Below are 16435 nucleotides of genomic sequence, written 5' to 3'. Positions count from 1 at the left end.
GCCTGACTCGGGGCCCAATCTCAGGACCCTGAGATCATGATGTGAGCCGAAGTCAAGAGGCGGATGTTTAACCGACTGAACCACCCAGGAGCCCCTTAAAAGACTTATTTTTAAGAGTTGTTTAAGCAGCTGCCTTCGGCTTGGATCATGATCTCAGGGTTCTGCATCGAGCCCCATGTGAGCCCCATGTTGTCAGACTCCCTGCTCCGCGGGGAGTCTGCTTCTCCCTCTGACCCTTCTCTATACTCCTGCACACGTGTGTGCTCTGTCTCTTTCTCAAGTAAGTAAATAAAATCTTAAAAAAAAAAAAAAGTGGTTTTAGGCTCACAGCAATCTTGAGGAAGGTACGGGATTCCCCGTGGACCCTGTGCTTCCATATTTATTTTATTTTTTTAAACGTTCCTATTTTGTGCTTTATTTAGTTGTACTTGTTAAGTCCGAACAACTGCGTTTATCAGGCAGGGCACAAAAAGTCAGATGTTTTCCTTCCGTTTCTTCATTTCCTTAGGGAGTGACCTTTCCGTGTGCTGTTAGCAGAGGAGCTGCCGTCAGGCAGTGGGACTGACAGTTTCTCTGTGTAATTTATCTGTTCTCTCCGTCTCATTGACTCCCTCTCACAGTTGGAATGGAGCTTAGTGACTGGCCCTTCATTTTGCAGATAGTGAAGCTGAAAGAAAGTTCTCAAAACCAGTTGGCCAGAAGTGACGGTCACGTGCTGTGACTTAGTCACATGGGCTGTGTGCCTCGCCCTTGAGGTTACAGAGAGAGGTCTTGGGAGTTAGTGCTCTTTTTTATTTTCCCCCAAATCACTCTCTTTCTACTTAGATGAGGCATTAGTTGAGCTTTGTGTTGGCGTTAATGTAAAACTGCATAGTTGAAAGTTAATATATTCTATGTTAATTTTAGAATTAAGTTAAAATAGGGAAATGATAGCAAATGTTTTTATATTGAAAATTCTTTTTTAAAGCAAGTAAGTTTATGTTGGCTTCAGCTTCTGATGCCGGGGGTATTTTGTTTTTTAATTAGTAATCTTTGATAAAATGGATATCTATCTCTGTCCTCCTTTTCCTGTCCTTCCCTTAGAGTTCAGAGCCTGATTCTTGAAACTGTTGACACTGGGCAGGGTGGGCTCTGGAGAAGAACCTTGTCTTTTTTCTTGTTGTTTTCGTCACCCCATGTTCCCTGCAGAGAGGAGGAGGGGAGGGAAGCAGACTGGAGTTACCTGGTTGCACCCAGGCTTTCATACTCAGTGGAGGAGCTCGTTCCACTAGGGCTCCTGCTGGCCACCTTGTTGCTTATGGAAGAGAGACCCTGGCTTCTTCCCCACCGACCATGACTGTGGGCAGGGCTGGGTCTTGGCTGCACTCGTGAGCCCAGCACACCTCTCCCCATCAGGCGAGTAGGGAGATGAGGAGGCTTTCATTTCCAGTACAGCTGCTTCCGGTGTCAGGGAAGGCTTTCACTTTCCTTATCTCCCTGCAGCTAAGAAAAGTGCCACTGTAGGAGCTGAGAAACGCGTCCAGGGTGCGTCAGCTCGCCTCCAGCCTGGCAGCACTCCTGAGGAAGCCGGACCTGGCCTTTGGTCTGGCCTGTCCACGCAGGGGTGGGGGCTTGTGGCTGCCGCTGAGCTTTTGGCGGCTCTTTGATTCTGACTCTCGCTTCACGTCCTCTGACTCTCCTGACCCCGGATTTCCCACCTAGATCTATTAGAAATCGCACCCACACTTCCAAGACCAGCCGCCATCATAGACATTCGGGAACTGTGGAGAGTCCGTTTGTCTTTTTTGCTTTCTGTATTTTGTCCCGTGCATCGAGGGGTTAACATTTACTTGTATTTGTGATATGTAGACGTACAGAAACGTGCTTGTTAGTGCTGATGTTTTTTTTTTTTTTTTAAAGATTTTATTTATTTATTCGACAGAGATAGAGACAGCCAGCGAGAGAGGGAACACAAGCAGGGGGAGTGGGAGAGGAAGAAGCAGGCTCATAGCGGAGGAGCCTGATGTGGGGCTCGATCCCAGAACGCCGGGATCACGCCCTGAGCCGAAGGCAGACGCTTAACCGCTGTGCCACCCAGGCGCCCCAGTGCTGATGTTCTTAAGCATGCATCATGCCCACATGGCATGGAGTTCCTGGCTGGTAGGGCTGTGTGTTCACTTGTCTGGGTGTGTTCTGATGGGGCAGCGCTCCGGCTGGCGTCAGTGTGCACGGTTCTGCCAGGCCTTCCCTACCTGTGAGGCCGTGGCTGCACTCAGGCGCTGGGGCTCCTGCCCGACCCACGTGCTGGTCCTCTCCAGGCCCAGTCTGGTCTCCGTTCCTTCCGCCACCAGGTGCTGTCGCGGCTTGTCTGCTTCCTTCTCTTCCTTCTGCTAGCAGGCTTCCCTTCCCCTCTGCAGCTGGGCACTCTGACCTGTTCCCGCCTCCTGCAGCCTCTGTGGTCTGTTCAGTCATGTCATTGGGAAAATACGTGTTTCTGATAAACTTAGTATAAACAGACAGAAGCTCCCTGAGCCACGTGGCTGAGAAGTCATCCCGAGACAGGTGCAGAAATGACATGTTCATTCTCAGCTGCATGGGCTTCACCAGAGGAGCTCCCAGTAGATGGGATGCAAGATGGGAGGTCACAGGTTTGCACGTTCACAGGTTAGGGATGGTCTGATTTTCCTCCTCCTGCTGAGAGATGGTGAGCAAATCCGTGATTTTCTCTCCAGCACAGTGCAGAAGCGCGAACTGGTGAACCCGGCCAGCATGAAGCAGGCACTCATTGCGTCCGCCCGCAGGCTTCCTGGTGTGAATATGTTTGAGCAAGGCCACGGCAAGCTGGATCTCCTTAGGGCCTATCAGATCCTCAACAGCTACAAGCCGCAGGCGAGGTTGGTATGCTTCCTTTAAATCGGCCTCCCTTCCTCCCTGGCCTCTGAGGGTATTCCTTCCTCTGCACAGACTACTGGCCTTGGGACAGGAACTGGGCACTGACTGATGACACCGCGCTGGACCCTCGGGGAAGGCTTTAGGCGGCTGCTTCTGTGTGGGCGCCGCCTGGTGGCACTTGAACTCATGATCTGTTATTTGTAACACAGATAGCTTAAGATACTGATTTGGTTTCTTTATACTTTTTCTTTTAAAGGGAGGTTTTTTATTTTTTTATTTTTAAAGTGGGGGTTTTTTTTTTTGTTTGTTTGTTTGTTTTTGTTTTTGAGAGAGAGAGAGTGCAAGCAAGCCCGAGTGCAAGCTGGGGGAGGAACAGAGGGGGAGGGAGAGGGACAAGCAGGCTCTGTGCTGAGATTGGAGCTGAATGCGGGGCCCAGTCCTAGGACCCTGAGATGACCTGAGCCGAAATCAAGAGTTGGTCGCTTAACTGGCCGAATCACCCAGGCACCCCTCTTTTTACTTTTAAAACTTTTGTTTTTAAAGATTTACTTATTTGGGGGTGAGAGAGAGCACACAGGCGTGCAGGCAGGGAAGAGCGGGAGTGGGGGGACCAGAGGGAGAGAGAAATCCTCAAGCACATTCTGTGCTAAGCACGGGGCCAGACATAGGGCTCGATTCCAGGACCCTGAGATCATAACCTGAGCCGAAATCAAGAGTCAGTCGCTTAACCAACCGAGCCACCTGGCACCCCAAAACTTTGTTTTTAAATAATCTTAGGTTTGCAGAAATTTGCAAAAATAGCGTAGCTGTTGTTATATACCCTTTACTCAGCTTTTTCTGATGCCAGCACCTTCACTGACAATACTCGAACTCTTGAAACCAGCAAAGGAGCGCTGACACTGGGCTGTGATGAGTCTGCAGGCTTTGCTCACAGGTGCCCAGGCCCTGATGTGCTGTGTCTGTCCGGCCTGTGCTGGTCGCCCCATCTTCCTGGTCCCTCCAGCCTTTTGTGGCTCATCTGTCTTTTGCCATCGCTTGTGACCCTGACTCTTTTGGGAGTGCCGATTAGTTACTTAGTAGGTAGTGAGGAGACTGCCTCTCGATGTGAGTTTATCTGATGCTTTCTCATGATTAGTTTGAGGTTATGTATTTTTAGTGAGAGTTATTTTTGGCTTTTTAGTTTGAAACTTTTATTTATAATTATTAGATTTACAGCGAAGTTTCACAAATAGTACATGAGGACTATGTCTCAGATAACGTGGTGCAAGTCTCAAAGCCTGGAAATTAACACTGCTTCATTACCATGGCCTAATCTGCAGACCATACTCAGAGTTCACCCACTGTGCGTCCCGTCCTTTTCCGGGTCCAGGATGTGGCCACCATCCTGCAGTCCATGGGGTGGGCCTGTCTGCCTGGTCTCCTCCTGTGGGGACACTTGCTCGGTTCCTGTTCCCCTCAGGGCTGGCGGGGTCCGTTGGCCTTGTGATTGAGGCGGTGCATCACTCTCTGCCCGCCGGGAGGCAGACACCAAGGTGGAGGGCACGGCCAGGAGATCAGCTGCGGGGAGGGGACCTGGGAAGGAGGATGGGAAGGAGACAGGAAGAGTCTGAGGGTCGCCGCAGCACAGGTCCCAGAGTGTGTCCACTGATGGGGAGCTGCTGACCCAAAGTGGCCTGTTCGAGGAGCCTGTGTCTCTGGGGATGGGCCTGCCCTAGGTCCCCCTGTGCTCAGCTTTGGCCGGGAGCAGCAGCAGGGCTCCTGCCCTGGCACAGACACGGCAGAGGGTCCGTGGGCCGTGCTCCTGCGGCAGATCTGGGCAGCAGGGCTCCTGGTTCCGAAGGTGGCGCCTGCCAGGTCCCTCCCCTGTCCCTTGTGATTGCTAAGTGCCTCTTGTGGGTGCACTTGAAGAGGATCGTGTTTCTTTCCTTTTTTCTTTATTTTTTAAAAGAATTTTGTTTATTTGAGGTAGTGTCAACACACAAGCCACAGGGGGGAGCAGACGGAGCAGGAGGAGCAGATTCCCCGCTGAGCAGGGAGCCCGACGTGGGGCTCGATCCCAGGACCCTAGGATCATGACCTGAGCTGAAAACAGATGCTTCATCGACTGAGCCCCCCAGGCGCCCAGAGATCATCCTGCGTCTAACACGCTTTGACTCACGGGTTCCGGCATCCATCGCTGGTTCTTGCCTGTAACGATACTACTGTGCACTGCCCTGTGCTTATTTTCTATTTCTCTCATTCCTTCTACGTTTATTAGTTGGAGTTCTCATCTAAGGAAGAACTGTCCTCTTTCTCTCCTGTGTTTACTTACCCACGTGTTTATATCAGTGTGGGCACGGGGATATTTATTTTACTCTGTGGATTGTAGCCCACTGATATCATTGTTGATTTTGTTGCTCAGCTTGTCCCAGATTTGGCCCTTGGAGGCTCCTTCTAGTCAGCTGCTGTGGCTTTGCAGCCCCAGCCCTGGTGGTCATTCTTTCCCCATGCGGCCCTGGCCCTTCCGTGGGAGGGGGTGTTTGGAACCAAGACCCAGCAGCGGTGTGCCCCCAGCCGCTATGCCCGTGGCTTTGTGGGCCCTTTCAGCAGACGGCTGGGCAGTGTCTGCGTGTTCACGCCGTCCGTGCCTTTGTCTGTCCCTGTCTGTCACTGCAGAGAGGAGCACGTGAGTCCATCCCTCCCCTGGTCCCAGCCAAGCCACGGTTCTCCACCCGGTATTCCCTTACATGGGATGCCCTCCTCCAGCACGCCAGGCACAGAGTGGTTACCTGTTTGCTCGGTCTGTCCGGGCTATACCAGGCAGTTGCAGCTTCGCTGACCCCTCCCTCGTGAAAAACAGATGTCCTGACTGGAGTGCGGGGTCTGTGCCTAGTTCTTATCTTTGACTTCGCAGCACGTGGCCCCTCTCAGTGGTGTTCATGTTTAATACAGTTGAGTTGCTTAGTTTGTATTTCTTTGTGGATCCCCCCCCACACACACACACACACATCGTGGTTGATTTCAGCAGGTTATGTATTAGGTACTGAGGCGTTACTCTGGCTCTGCAGTCTGAGGTGCACAGGGGAGGCCTCCCCCCCGTCCCCTCTGTCCCTGCTCCCACTCGCCCATCGCTCCACCCTGTCCCCATCCACCCCCTGTGGATAACAGTGTCGTTAGTTTGGGGTTTATTCTTCTTTGGTTTGGCTTGAATGAGCAGAGAGATGCATATGTTCCTACATCCCTTTTACATTAAGGACAGCATCACTGCAAACATCTTTTTGCCTTTTGCTCTTTTCACGGAAGAGTATCTTGGAAATGACTCTGTGTCAATTCATGGAGATTTCTTCTTTCTCACTACAGTGGCGTAGTGTGGATGTGTGTGGTCTAGTCAACTACTTACGTGTGGGCATGTGAATTACTTGCAGTGTGTTGTCATGACAGACTGTTGCGGTGAGTGCCGCTGTGCCGGTGTGATGGAGTTGCACGGATGTGTGTCTTCAGGGAAGGTTCCTAGAGATGGGATTGCTGGGTCAAAGCTTTGTGAGGTCCCGCCCTGCCGCCCCCACCCCTGCAGAAGGGTTGTGCCTGGTGGTGGGCCTTAGCCCCCCGCGCGGGGGTGCCTGCTTCCCAGAGCCCCTGCCTCAGGATGCCCTCCACACTTGACCTGGGGCCAGTCTGATGGGGGACAGAGAGGCTCCGACTGTTGCTTTCATTTGTGTTTGTCTAGTTCGGAGTGAGGTGGGCACTTTGTCTATGGTGAAGGGCCGTTTTTTTTAAGAAAGAGCACAAGCAGGGGGAGTGACAGGCAGAAGCAGGCAGAGGGAGAAGCGGGCTCCCTGCTGAGCAAGGAACCTGATGTGGGGCTCGATCCCAGGACCGTGGGATCATGACCTGAGCCGAAGGCAGACGCTTAACCGACTGAGCCACCCGGGCGCCCCTGAAGGGCCGTTTTTATCCGTTTCTTGGGAAGCGTCTGCTTGGTTTTTTTTTCCGTTTTTCTTTGCAGTTTTTGTTCCTCAGTTTTTAAGAATTCTTTACAGAAGAGGGTCACTGACCCTTTGTTAGCGATACGCACTGCAGATCTTTCTCTGTGTGTGTCAGTTGGAGTTTGACTTGGGGTGAAGTGTTGGTTGCTGTTCGGTGTGTTTTCCAGTAGCCGCTTTTGTTAGGTTCTTACTGGCATTGCCAGCTCTGGGTTTTGAGTCACAGAAAGCTTTTCTCTGCATGGAAGTACAAGGAATGCACCCACGTTTTTTTTTCTAATATGTGTTTGCTTTCTTTTGTATGCTTGACTTTCTCTGCTCCATTGGGACTTTTCTTGTGTACAGTGTGAAGCAGGGATCTGACTTTTATCTTTGCCACGTGGCCACCTGTCTGTGAGCTAGCTCCCTTCATAAAACGTCGCTCTTTGCCCCAATGATTTGAGGTGCTGTCATTCGAGACTCTGGGCCCAAGGTGTTCCCTGGGGCTGGTTACGTGCCAGCCAGGGCCTACAGAATTCCAGAATTATGGAAGGGAAGAGGTTTCCCCCGCTCATCGTGCCACGTGTGAGCAGTCTGGACAGGCCGGCCCAGTGGCTTCTCTGCGCAGAGAACGTTGCAACGCAGGTCCCCGGGTGCCAGCCCAGGGTGGCCTTGTGAGCAGCCCTCCCCGGCTCGGGTCTCCGTGCAGACACGCTCCTGCAGCTGTAGGGCCTCGTTGTCCTTCTCTGACGTGCTCTGCTCTGACACTGTGTTCTTTGTTTCAGTCTGAGCCCCAGCTACATAGATCTGACCGAGTGTCCCTACATGTGGCCGTACTGCTCCCAGCCCATCTACTATGGAGGGATGCCGACAATCGTCAACGTCACGATCCTCAACGGCATGGGCGTCACAGGAAGGATTGTAGACAAGGTGACGCCGCTCTCTGGCTTATGGTGAACTTAGACATGGCCCGGCCTTTGTGCCTTGTCTCTCTTTCCTGCTGTTAAAGCAGGAGAGGTTTTCTCCTCCTGTCCCGGGTGCCAGAGTATTGGAAGCAGTGATTTGTTTTCTCCTGAGTTCTTTACTGATAAGCCCAGGATAAATGGAACCAGTTTGCTCCTTTCTGACTTTGACATCTCAGATTTGGCTCGTGAATGGACTAATTATATTTGATTCTTCATAATATAATTTTTCCCCTGTAATTAAATGCCCAGCTATAATTATCGTATTCTTGAGTGAGCACGAATGGGCCCTCCAGTTGAAAAGGTGTGTTCTTGTTTTTAGTTTTGTTTTTATAATTTTTCTTTTACTTACTGAATAAGCATTATCTTGATAGTAAAGGACAGGAAGAGAGTAGAAAAATGTTTCACTTCCCGCCCCAGCACACTAACGTAACCACTGTTCTTAAAGTATTCTTTTCCAGCCTTTATCTCAAGTATGTATTTTTGTTCTGTGTGCAGTAGGCCCAACTTTAATCTTGTCTTTCTCAGTTCTCATTATGTTGTTAAATGTAACTCTGTGCACAGCCCCAGTGTACTTGCTACAGCTTTTTAATATCACATACAATTGTTAAATCATAATTTACCTACTGGTTTTTTTAAATAAAAACATTTTTATTTTAACTTTCAGGGAACAGACTGTTCTTCTTTTCAAGATAATCACAAGGAGCTTACAAAAATGAGCATTTACAGTGCAGCTTTATATAATCCAAACATTAAAAAGTTAAAAGAGATTTCTGCTTTGTTGTCCTTATAAAACCAGAAATCCATTCATACTCAGGCCCTTGTCCTCAGCATTGTTAGAGTATTTCCATTGAGCAAACCGTGATCTAATTGAGTAATCCTTCCTTCTGGTGTGATTTGAAACAAAGTTGTCAAATCTCAGCAATTTGCCAACAGTTTCCTTGTCGCTCTTCTTCACAGTATGAATTCTTGGTGTTACATCTATCCGTGTGCAGAGGCAGTAGCTGTGACCGTGTGACCGCGTAGCGTGGCGCTAACCGCCGGGCCCACGTGGGAAGCGGCCCGTGCTTGGATAGCTGGGGGTCTCCAGCTGTAAACGTTTCACTGAGTATCTTGGCATATGCGGTTTCCTTTTCTTCTGAAATATTTTTTTAATATAAACTCCCTGGATTGGAATTCCCAGTCAGAGAGCGGGGACGTTATTGTGGCCCTTGGTCCATGCTGCAGAACTCTTTCCGAGAGTTGTGTCTGGGCACGCTGCTGCCAGCTACATGGAGGGGCCCTGGCTCCATTGCGTGCACGGGCTCGGACAGCTTTTTTTTTTTTTTAATTCCATGAGGTTGCTAAAAATTGAAATAAAATTCATGTACCATAATAAAGCAGCCTTTTAAATCAAGTGAATTCAGGAGTTCCTAGTATATTCACAAGCAGTGATTGCAACCATCACTCTTCTGTAATTCCGGAACATTCTCATCACCCCAAAAGGAAACCCCTGTTAGCTGTCACTCCTCATTCTCCCTCCGGCCAGGCCCAGGCAGCTCCTGAGGGCCTTTCTATCTCTGTATTTGCTTGTTGTGGACAGCCCGTACCCATGGGGTCACGCCTGGTGTGGCCCGTCATGACTGGCCTTTCACGCAGCGTGTCTTTACGGTTCATTCCTTTTTCCAGCTGAGTGATATTCCATTGTGTGGTTGGGCCACGTTTGCGTATTCATCAGTTGGTGGACATTTGGTTTGTTTGTAGGTGGTTCGTCTCTTTTTTTTTTTTTTTTTTTAAAGATTTTATTTATTTATTCGACAGAGAGAGAGACAGCCAGCGAGAGAGGGAACACAAGCAGGGGGAGTGGGAGAGGAAGAAGCAGGCTCCTAGCGGAGGAGCCTGACGTGGGGCTCGATCCCATAACGCCGGGATCACGCCCTGAGCCGAAGGCAGACGCTTAACGACTGCGCCACCCAGGCGCCCCAGGTGGTTCATCTCTTAACTGTACATTTAGAGGGGATAAAATACGTCTTGCTTCTGAGCACTTCTCCGGTTACCTGGGAGGTGGCGCTCTCCAGGTTCGTCCCCGGTGGTATTGCCTCCTGTATGAGTTAGCTTTTCATTCCCGTGGCCCATTCTGCTGTGGTTCAGGGTTTCTCTGTCCACCTGAACGTCTTTTTGTCCTAGAGAAATAACCATTGTTGTATTTTACGCAACAGTTTCTCCCAGATTAGTGTCTTTCTCTTTAACACTAGAGGTCGTGTTATTTACTTAGTTATCTTTGGTTTTGTACAGGTGCCACACTTCCCTGTGGTTGGATTTTCATCTTTTATATTTCTCTTGTTTCAAAAATTAGAAACTTTTCTCTCCAGAGTAGGATAAAATCTCGATTTTATTTCCTACTAATGTTCCTTTTATGCTTGTAAGATGGTTAATTTTCTCATCAGTGTTGAATCCATTTGACGCATGTCATAAGAGATGGATAAAAATTAACTTTTTTCTGTTGTTAACCAGTGGTCCCTGGAGCATTTATCACAGATCCCTTTTCTTCCTCACTGTTCGTGGTGCCGTATCCTACGAATATTTGTCTTCTTTTTCAGAATTTTTTTTTTAATATGCTGACTCACTTGGGGAGAATATTGCTCTCTGGCTTGTGAGGGAAATGAGTAATTTAGGTCGGTTTGAAATGGTGGTTCATTTGTAGGAGCAAGCGTGTGTTTCTTCCAGATGCCTCCTCGCGTGTGCCCCTCTGCTCAGGCCCAAGCCCCCTCTTCCTGCAGGCGTCCTGCAGAGACCTGCCTGCCCAGCTGCTGGCTGTGTGGTCCATGCCATTTTAGTATCTTATTCTTTTACGTTGCTGTGATTCCTGAAGCATACAAATAATTGGAATTTGTTCTCAAATTGGAGAGTTTTCATTTATTTACATTCTCTGTCAGATAAAAGTTCTTTGCCAAACCATGTGTCCTTTTTTTTAAACCTTGGCGCAAAAAATTCTCTTTAAAATTGGAGGCTGTTTGAAATAGTGGGTTCTAGACTGCTCTAGACAGTGTTCCAGACTGACCTAGTCTGCCGCGGTTATAGGTTGCTTAGGGTCTACATAGGAATTTCAGTGGAGCAGGGGTCTGAACCCGAGGTGGTAAGGTCGCAGGTGAGCATCTCACCAGAGCCTGCGCTTACATGTCTCCCACAGCCTGACTGGCAGCCCTACTTGCCGCAGAATGGAGACAACATCGAAGTTGCTTTCTCGTACTCCTCCGTGTTATGGCCGTGGTCAGGCTACCTGGCCATCTCCATCTCTGTCACCAAGAAGGCGGCTTCGTGGGAAGGCGTCGCACAGGGACACGTCACGGTCACCGTAGCTTCCCCAGCGGAGGTGAGAGCGAGTGCGCGCCAGGGAGGGGCCTGCTCTCAACCTTCCACCGGCTGCTGCCAGGAAGTGGGGTGGGGGATGCAGGCCGAGTCCCTGGAGTCTGGGATTTGTAGCCAGTTGACAGGTGTGTTGAGGCTTGCAGGCCGTGGTCGGTGCTCCCGGGCCTGTGGAGCGGCTGGAGTTTCAGAGCCCACTCAGCAGTGAGTGGTGCTGCCTCCCATTCTCTTGCCAAGCAACAACAGCTAAGACTGTTTGGTGCCAGAGTTCAAGTTCAAAGTGATGGCAAAAATACGCGTTCTCTACAAGGGGCTGTGGGGCTAACCCTGTGTAGTCCAGGAGTTTTAAGGAATAAGGTGCCTTAAATTTTATATCTTAAACATTTAAAGGATGAATTTTAATAAGATGAATTGTGACACATGAATGTTTCTTCCAACGTTTGTCATTAGGAATGCTTGCATTCAGATTATTTAAATTGTTTCTTTAAATTTAAATTTAAAATGTTAATTAAAATGAAAATAAAATTAAATTGTTAATGTTAAATTGATACATAGAAGTGATATTTTTAACCCAAAAGCCTGAAAGTTTCTTCTGAGCAAAAGGGGCAGTTTGAATGTCTTTTATTTATTTCAGTCAAAAAATGGTGCAGAACAGACTTCAACCGTGAAGCTCCCAATTAAGGTGAAGATAATTCCTGCTCCTCCACGGAGCAAGAGAGTTCTCTGGGACCAGTACCACAACCTCCGCTACCCCCCCGGCTACTTCCCCAGGGATAACCTGAGAATGAAGAATGACCCTCTGGACTGGTAAGCAGCCACCAGCTGCCACGCTTATACTAGTCCTCCCACAGCAGGATGTTCCTGACCGATGTTCATGACCACCGAGCTCGTCCTCGATTGCTCTCTTTCCTTACTACTGTTAAGTCAGTCAGCAGACTTTGTCAGTTCTGCCTTCACAGTGTGTCCCAAGTGCTGCCCTAGCTGGCTGCTGCCGCCTCTGCTCCCCTCCCCACACAGGCCATTGTCCTTGCTTGCCTGGACGGCAGCCTCCTGGCCAGTCTCGCTGTTCCCCTAAAGTTCATTCTCCATGCAGCAGCCCTGGTAATCTTAAAAAGCAGGAATTCGAGCACACATGGTCTAAAGCTCTCCAGTGGCTGCCTCTCCAGACTTCTTCTCATGCCGGACTCCCTGGTATGTCCTGCTCCACTCTCCAGACCCTGCCCCATGCTGCCCCTCAGCCAGCCCTCCTGGCTTGCCCTCCAGGGCAGCTGGCTTGGCTTCCTCTTGGCCTGCACACCAGGCTCATTGCGGCCCTCTGTAAGTACTGGAGTTTGGACCTAATGCTGGAAGTGGGGTGAAAGGAGCCTTGAAAGATGGGGGCAGGACACTTAGAGGCATGATGGGTTCTTCATGAAGATGTCTCTGGAAGGCTCGGACCAGAGGCAGGGGGAGAGGAGTGGTGAGAAGTTGGTAGGCCAAGGTAAGGGCCACGTCCTGGAGAGGCGCATGGGCTCAGCCCTGCGGGGGAGCTGGCTCTGGTGGGTTGGAGGGAGGGGGCCCCTGGGGCTTTCATGGGGCGCTTGGCTAGGGGCTCACGTAGAGGGTACAGTGGGAAAATGAGTATGTTCAGGGGGAAAAGCGATGGGAAGGTGATCTGTGTCTGTGCTGCATGGTTGACGGGGTCACTAGCCGCTGCGGCTGCCCCAGCGCCTCTGCATTCCTGTGCCGGCTCTTGGTGGTTGCTTTCCACGTCTGCCACCGCTAACGGGACGCTTCAGGGCACTTTGCAGAGCAGCGCTTTGGCCACTCCTTCTCATCGTGTCTGCTTCGAGCCCGTGCCATATGCGTGATTTCCCGGTATCACCCGATTTACATGCAAGCCCAGAGAACACTGGTCTGGAAAGGCTGACTTCCGTGTGGCAGGCTGGACCCCCCAGGCCTCTGCCGGCGGTGAGCCGCGATCCTTTGAGGTGGCCGTTTTCAGAAGCCAGCTGTGTGGCTCGCTGAGCCCTCGTCACGAGCAGAGATGGGTCATCCTAGTGCGGAGCTTACTGTGTTTCAGGAATGGTGACCATATCCACACCAACTTCCGGGACATGTACCAGCACTTGAGAAGCATGGGCTACTTTGTTGAAGTCCTCGGCTCCCCTTTCACGTGCTTTGACGCAAGTCAGTATGGTGAGTAGCCACAGGTGCTGGCCAGGTGTCCTTCCTGCCAGGGCGCGTGTGGGGACCGTTGGAAAGAGGAACCGCAGTGTGACCGAGAGGCAGTGAGGGAGTGGGTGCAGGGCCTCCCTGTCTTGTATGAACTGCAGCCAGGCTGTGAAGCGCAGTGACACACGTCGCTATCCGGTGGTGACAATGGTAACCTTCGGAGAAGTGGGACACTGGCAGACTAGGGACAAGGATACTTGGCATTTTTATGTATTTATTTTAATTAAAAGAAACTAGCGCGGCATTTTGCTGCTTCTCCAGTGAGTGACATCTGTGTACCTGGGTGTCACACATGAAAGAGGCCAGCAATGTTAATAGGTGACTGTGCTTTGGGACTCTGGTCCTCTGTCTTTCACCCCCTTCCAGAGGGGCACGGGGGCCACAGACCAAAATATTAGAAGCTGGAGCTTGAGACGTGGACACCACTTGAAAGACTGTGTTTCTGAAGCCGCGAGTCCTGCGGTTGAGAGGCACAGACTCTGACCGCCGGCCCTCCGTCCCTCAGGAACTTTGCTCATGGTGGACAGCGAGGAGGAGTACTTCCCCGAGGAGGTTGCCAAGCTGAGGAGGGACGTGGACAATGGCCTTTCACTCATTGTCTTCAGTGATTGGTACAACACGTCTGTCATGAGGAAAGTCAAGTTTTACGACGAAAACACGAGGTACTGATAGGAGTTGGTATTTGATAAGAAATGTGGCTTTTTGAGAATTAAATTCTGCCTGGCGAGTACTTAAGAGGACTGGTCCGAAGGTGGTCCTTCCGTTGCCAGAGACAGGTTCAGACACTGGGCTGGAGCAGGCTCCCTCTCCCCAGCAGTGAGGTTGCCGAGAGTTGCTCGTACAGTAAGCAGAGTGCTCCTTGATCCCAGGTATCGTCTTCCCTTGTTGATCTTAGATACTTGAGCTGTAAGTTCCTCCCATCTCGCTGTTGTTGAATCTATACAAATGTAAGTGGAAGAAAGGAACCTTTGTTTAAAGGAACCTTCTAGTAGATGAGTTATCGATAAGGATTCCCGGTGTTTTATGAATGTATCATTATAATATATTTTGAATTTTTTTCCTCAGAGTCTGTGAGTTCAGCTTTAAAGACTTCTTTCTCTCTTCACGGACCCTCTCGAGGTCTAGGCTCTATAGCTGTGTGTTTGTATGCACACGGCGCCTTGTGTGAGGTGAATTTAGCTTTGATTCATTCCGCACGCTGGCTGAGGCATGTGCTGTGTATCACCACTCAAACCCAGACAGGCGGTTTCAGCTGAAGCCTTAGTGTGCACGGGCTGGCCTCTGGCAGGAGATCTTCAGTTTTGTCATGAAAAGACCGCGTGTGTATGTCTGTGTGTGGCGGGGGTGGGGTTTCAGCGCCTCACAACCAGTGCCCCTTGTTTCTTCCACAGGCAGTGGTGGATGCCGGACACCGGAGGGGCTAATGTCCCTGCTCTGAACGAACTGCTCTCTGTCTGGAACATGGGGTTCAGCGATGGCCTATATGAAGGGGATTTTACTTTAGCAAACCATGACAGTAAGGTTTCGTTTGTTCTTTAATAGGGCACATTATCTCAGGATGTAAGAGCATAAGCCACATGTCTTTGAAGTCAGGGTTTCCAAGGGAGAGGCTGGTGTGGTTTCCAGAGAAGTAGGGTCTGTAGGCAGAACCCGTCAGCGTCTTCAAAAAGGACATCTATAGTAAAGCTGTCGTTTTGTCCAGATTCTTAAAATGAGAATCTTTTCTGCGGGCATTCCTAATCTTGGTGCCACCTGTCAGGTTCTTTATGTCACTCACGTGTTCCCAGAGAGGAAATCGCTCGCAGGTCCCTGATTTATGAAATTCTGTTCATGAAATCACTTGCATGTCTCATTTAAGAAGTTTCCCTGAGCATTATTGTTACCACCTCTGCTCGAAAGCTCTGACTTCTGAGGTCTATTCAGTCAGAGACCTCGCATTAGTAGCATTTTTTAGCTTGAATTTGGGGGTGACTACTTGTCGTTTAAGTGTGAACAGGCAGTAACAGCATCCTTTGTCTTAAAATTAAAAACAGTGTTAGAAAAACTGTCTTACGTAAAGACTGAATTTTAGGTGAATCAGTAGCTGTTGATCAAGTGTTGAGTATTTCTACCTTCTCGTAACTCCGAATAACTACTTTCTTTAGTGTATTACGCATCAGGGTGCAGCATTGCTAAATTTCCAGAAGATGGCATAGTGATAACACAGACTTTTAAAGACCAAGGTAAGGAATGCTGTTTTGGTTTCCTCCCTTTTTTTTTTTTTCTTAATAACCATTTTATTTGCATATAATTCACATTTACTCTTCTTTTTTAAGAAATGGGTTTTTTTTTTAACACTTACTCTTTTAAGGTGTACAGTTCCATGACTTTTCATGTTCACAGAGATGTACAGACATTGCTATTATCTGCTTGCAGAACGTTTTCATCACCCTGTATCCCTTAGCAGTTTTGTGTTTTTAAAAAGCTTGCTGTAATACCATTTGTATAGTACTTGCTTTAGGCAGGACTTCTGGCTGGTGGCTCTGGGGGCTGCAAAGATAGATAATTTGAATATATGTGGATAGATAACTGATCACTGCAAAATAAATAGAATTCCTTCAGGAGAGCAGCTGTTGAATCTTTGTAGATTTTTTTAACTACCTTCAAAGTTGCTTGAAGTTTGTTACTATTTGTTAATTGTTCTGCTTCTATCGTTGCCAGATCACTAAAATTTTAGAAAAACGTTGACCATGTTTTACAGTTCTTAACTGTATAACGAATACTAATTGCAGAGCCATCTCTTAACATTCCCTTAAGAATTTGAAGGAAAGCGGGGCGCCCGTCTGGCTCAATCGGTGGGCCGTGTGACTCTTGATCTTAGGGTTGTGAGTTCCGGCTCCACTTTGGGTGTAGAGATTACTTAAAATCTTTAAAAAATAAAAAAAAAAGGAAAAAGAATTTGAAGGAAAGAAAGGTCTTCCCTTGCAGTTTTGCTTCTAATGAAGGTTGCTATTTTCTATAACTGGAAGTTAGGGACAGTTTCTTTGTTTAAAAATGACAAGAAAGCAGAATTTCTGTCATCTTTTTGCATTTATACTGTAGAATTTATTTTTTTATTACCTA

General features: G+C 49.0%; 1 protein-coding gene across 1 annotated transcript in view; it reads left to right on the top strand.

Moving 5' to 3' along the window:
- MBTPS1 (membrane bound transcription factor peptidase, site 1) overlaps window positions 1-16435 on the top strand; it is a 49818-nt gene that overhangs the window by 23713 nt on the left and 9670 nt on the right. The window contains exons 11-18 of the mRNA XM_040633658.1: window positions 2712-2873; window positions 7598-7742; window positions 10944-11126; window positions 11754-11926; window positions 13182-13297; window positions 13839-13995; window positions 14725-14849; window positions 15478-15555. Coding sequence (XP_040489592.1) covers window positions 2712-2873; window positions 7598-7742; window positions 10944-11126; window positions 11754-11926; window positions 13182-13297; window positions 13839-13995; window positions 14725-14849; window positions 15478-15555 — 1139 coding nt within the window. The remainder of the gene's footprint in view (window positions 1-2711; window positions 2874-7597; window positions 7743-10943; window positions 11127-11753; window positions 11927-13181; window positions 13298-13838; window positions 13996-14724; window positions 14850-15477; window positions 15556-16435) is intronic.

The sequence above is a fragment of the Ursus maritimus genome, unplaced genomic scaffold (assembly GCF_017311325.1).
Source record: "Ursus maritimus isolate PB19 unplaced genomic scaffold, ASM1731132v1 scaffold_19, whole genome shotgun sequence".
NCBI classification, from domain to species: Eukaryota; Metazoa; Chordata; class Mammalia; order Carnivora; family Ursidae; genus Ursus; species Ursus maritimus.
The sequence above is the reverse complement of the archived record's forward strand: the minus strand, read 5'-3'. Positions and strand labels throughout refer to the sequence as shown.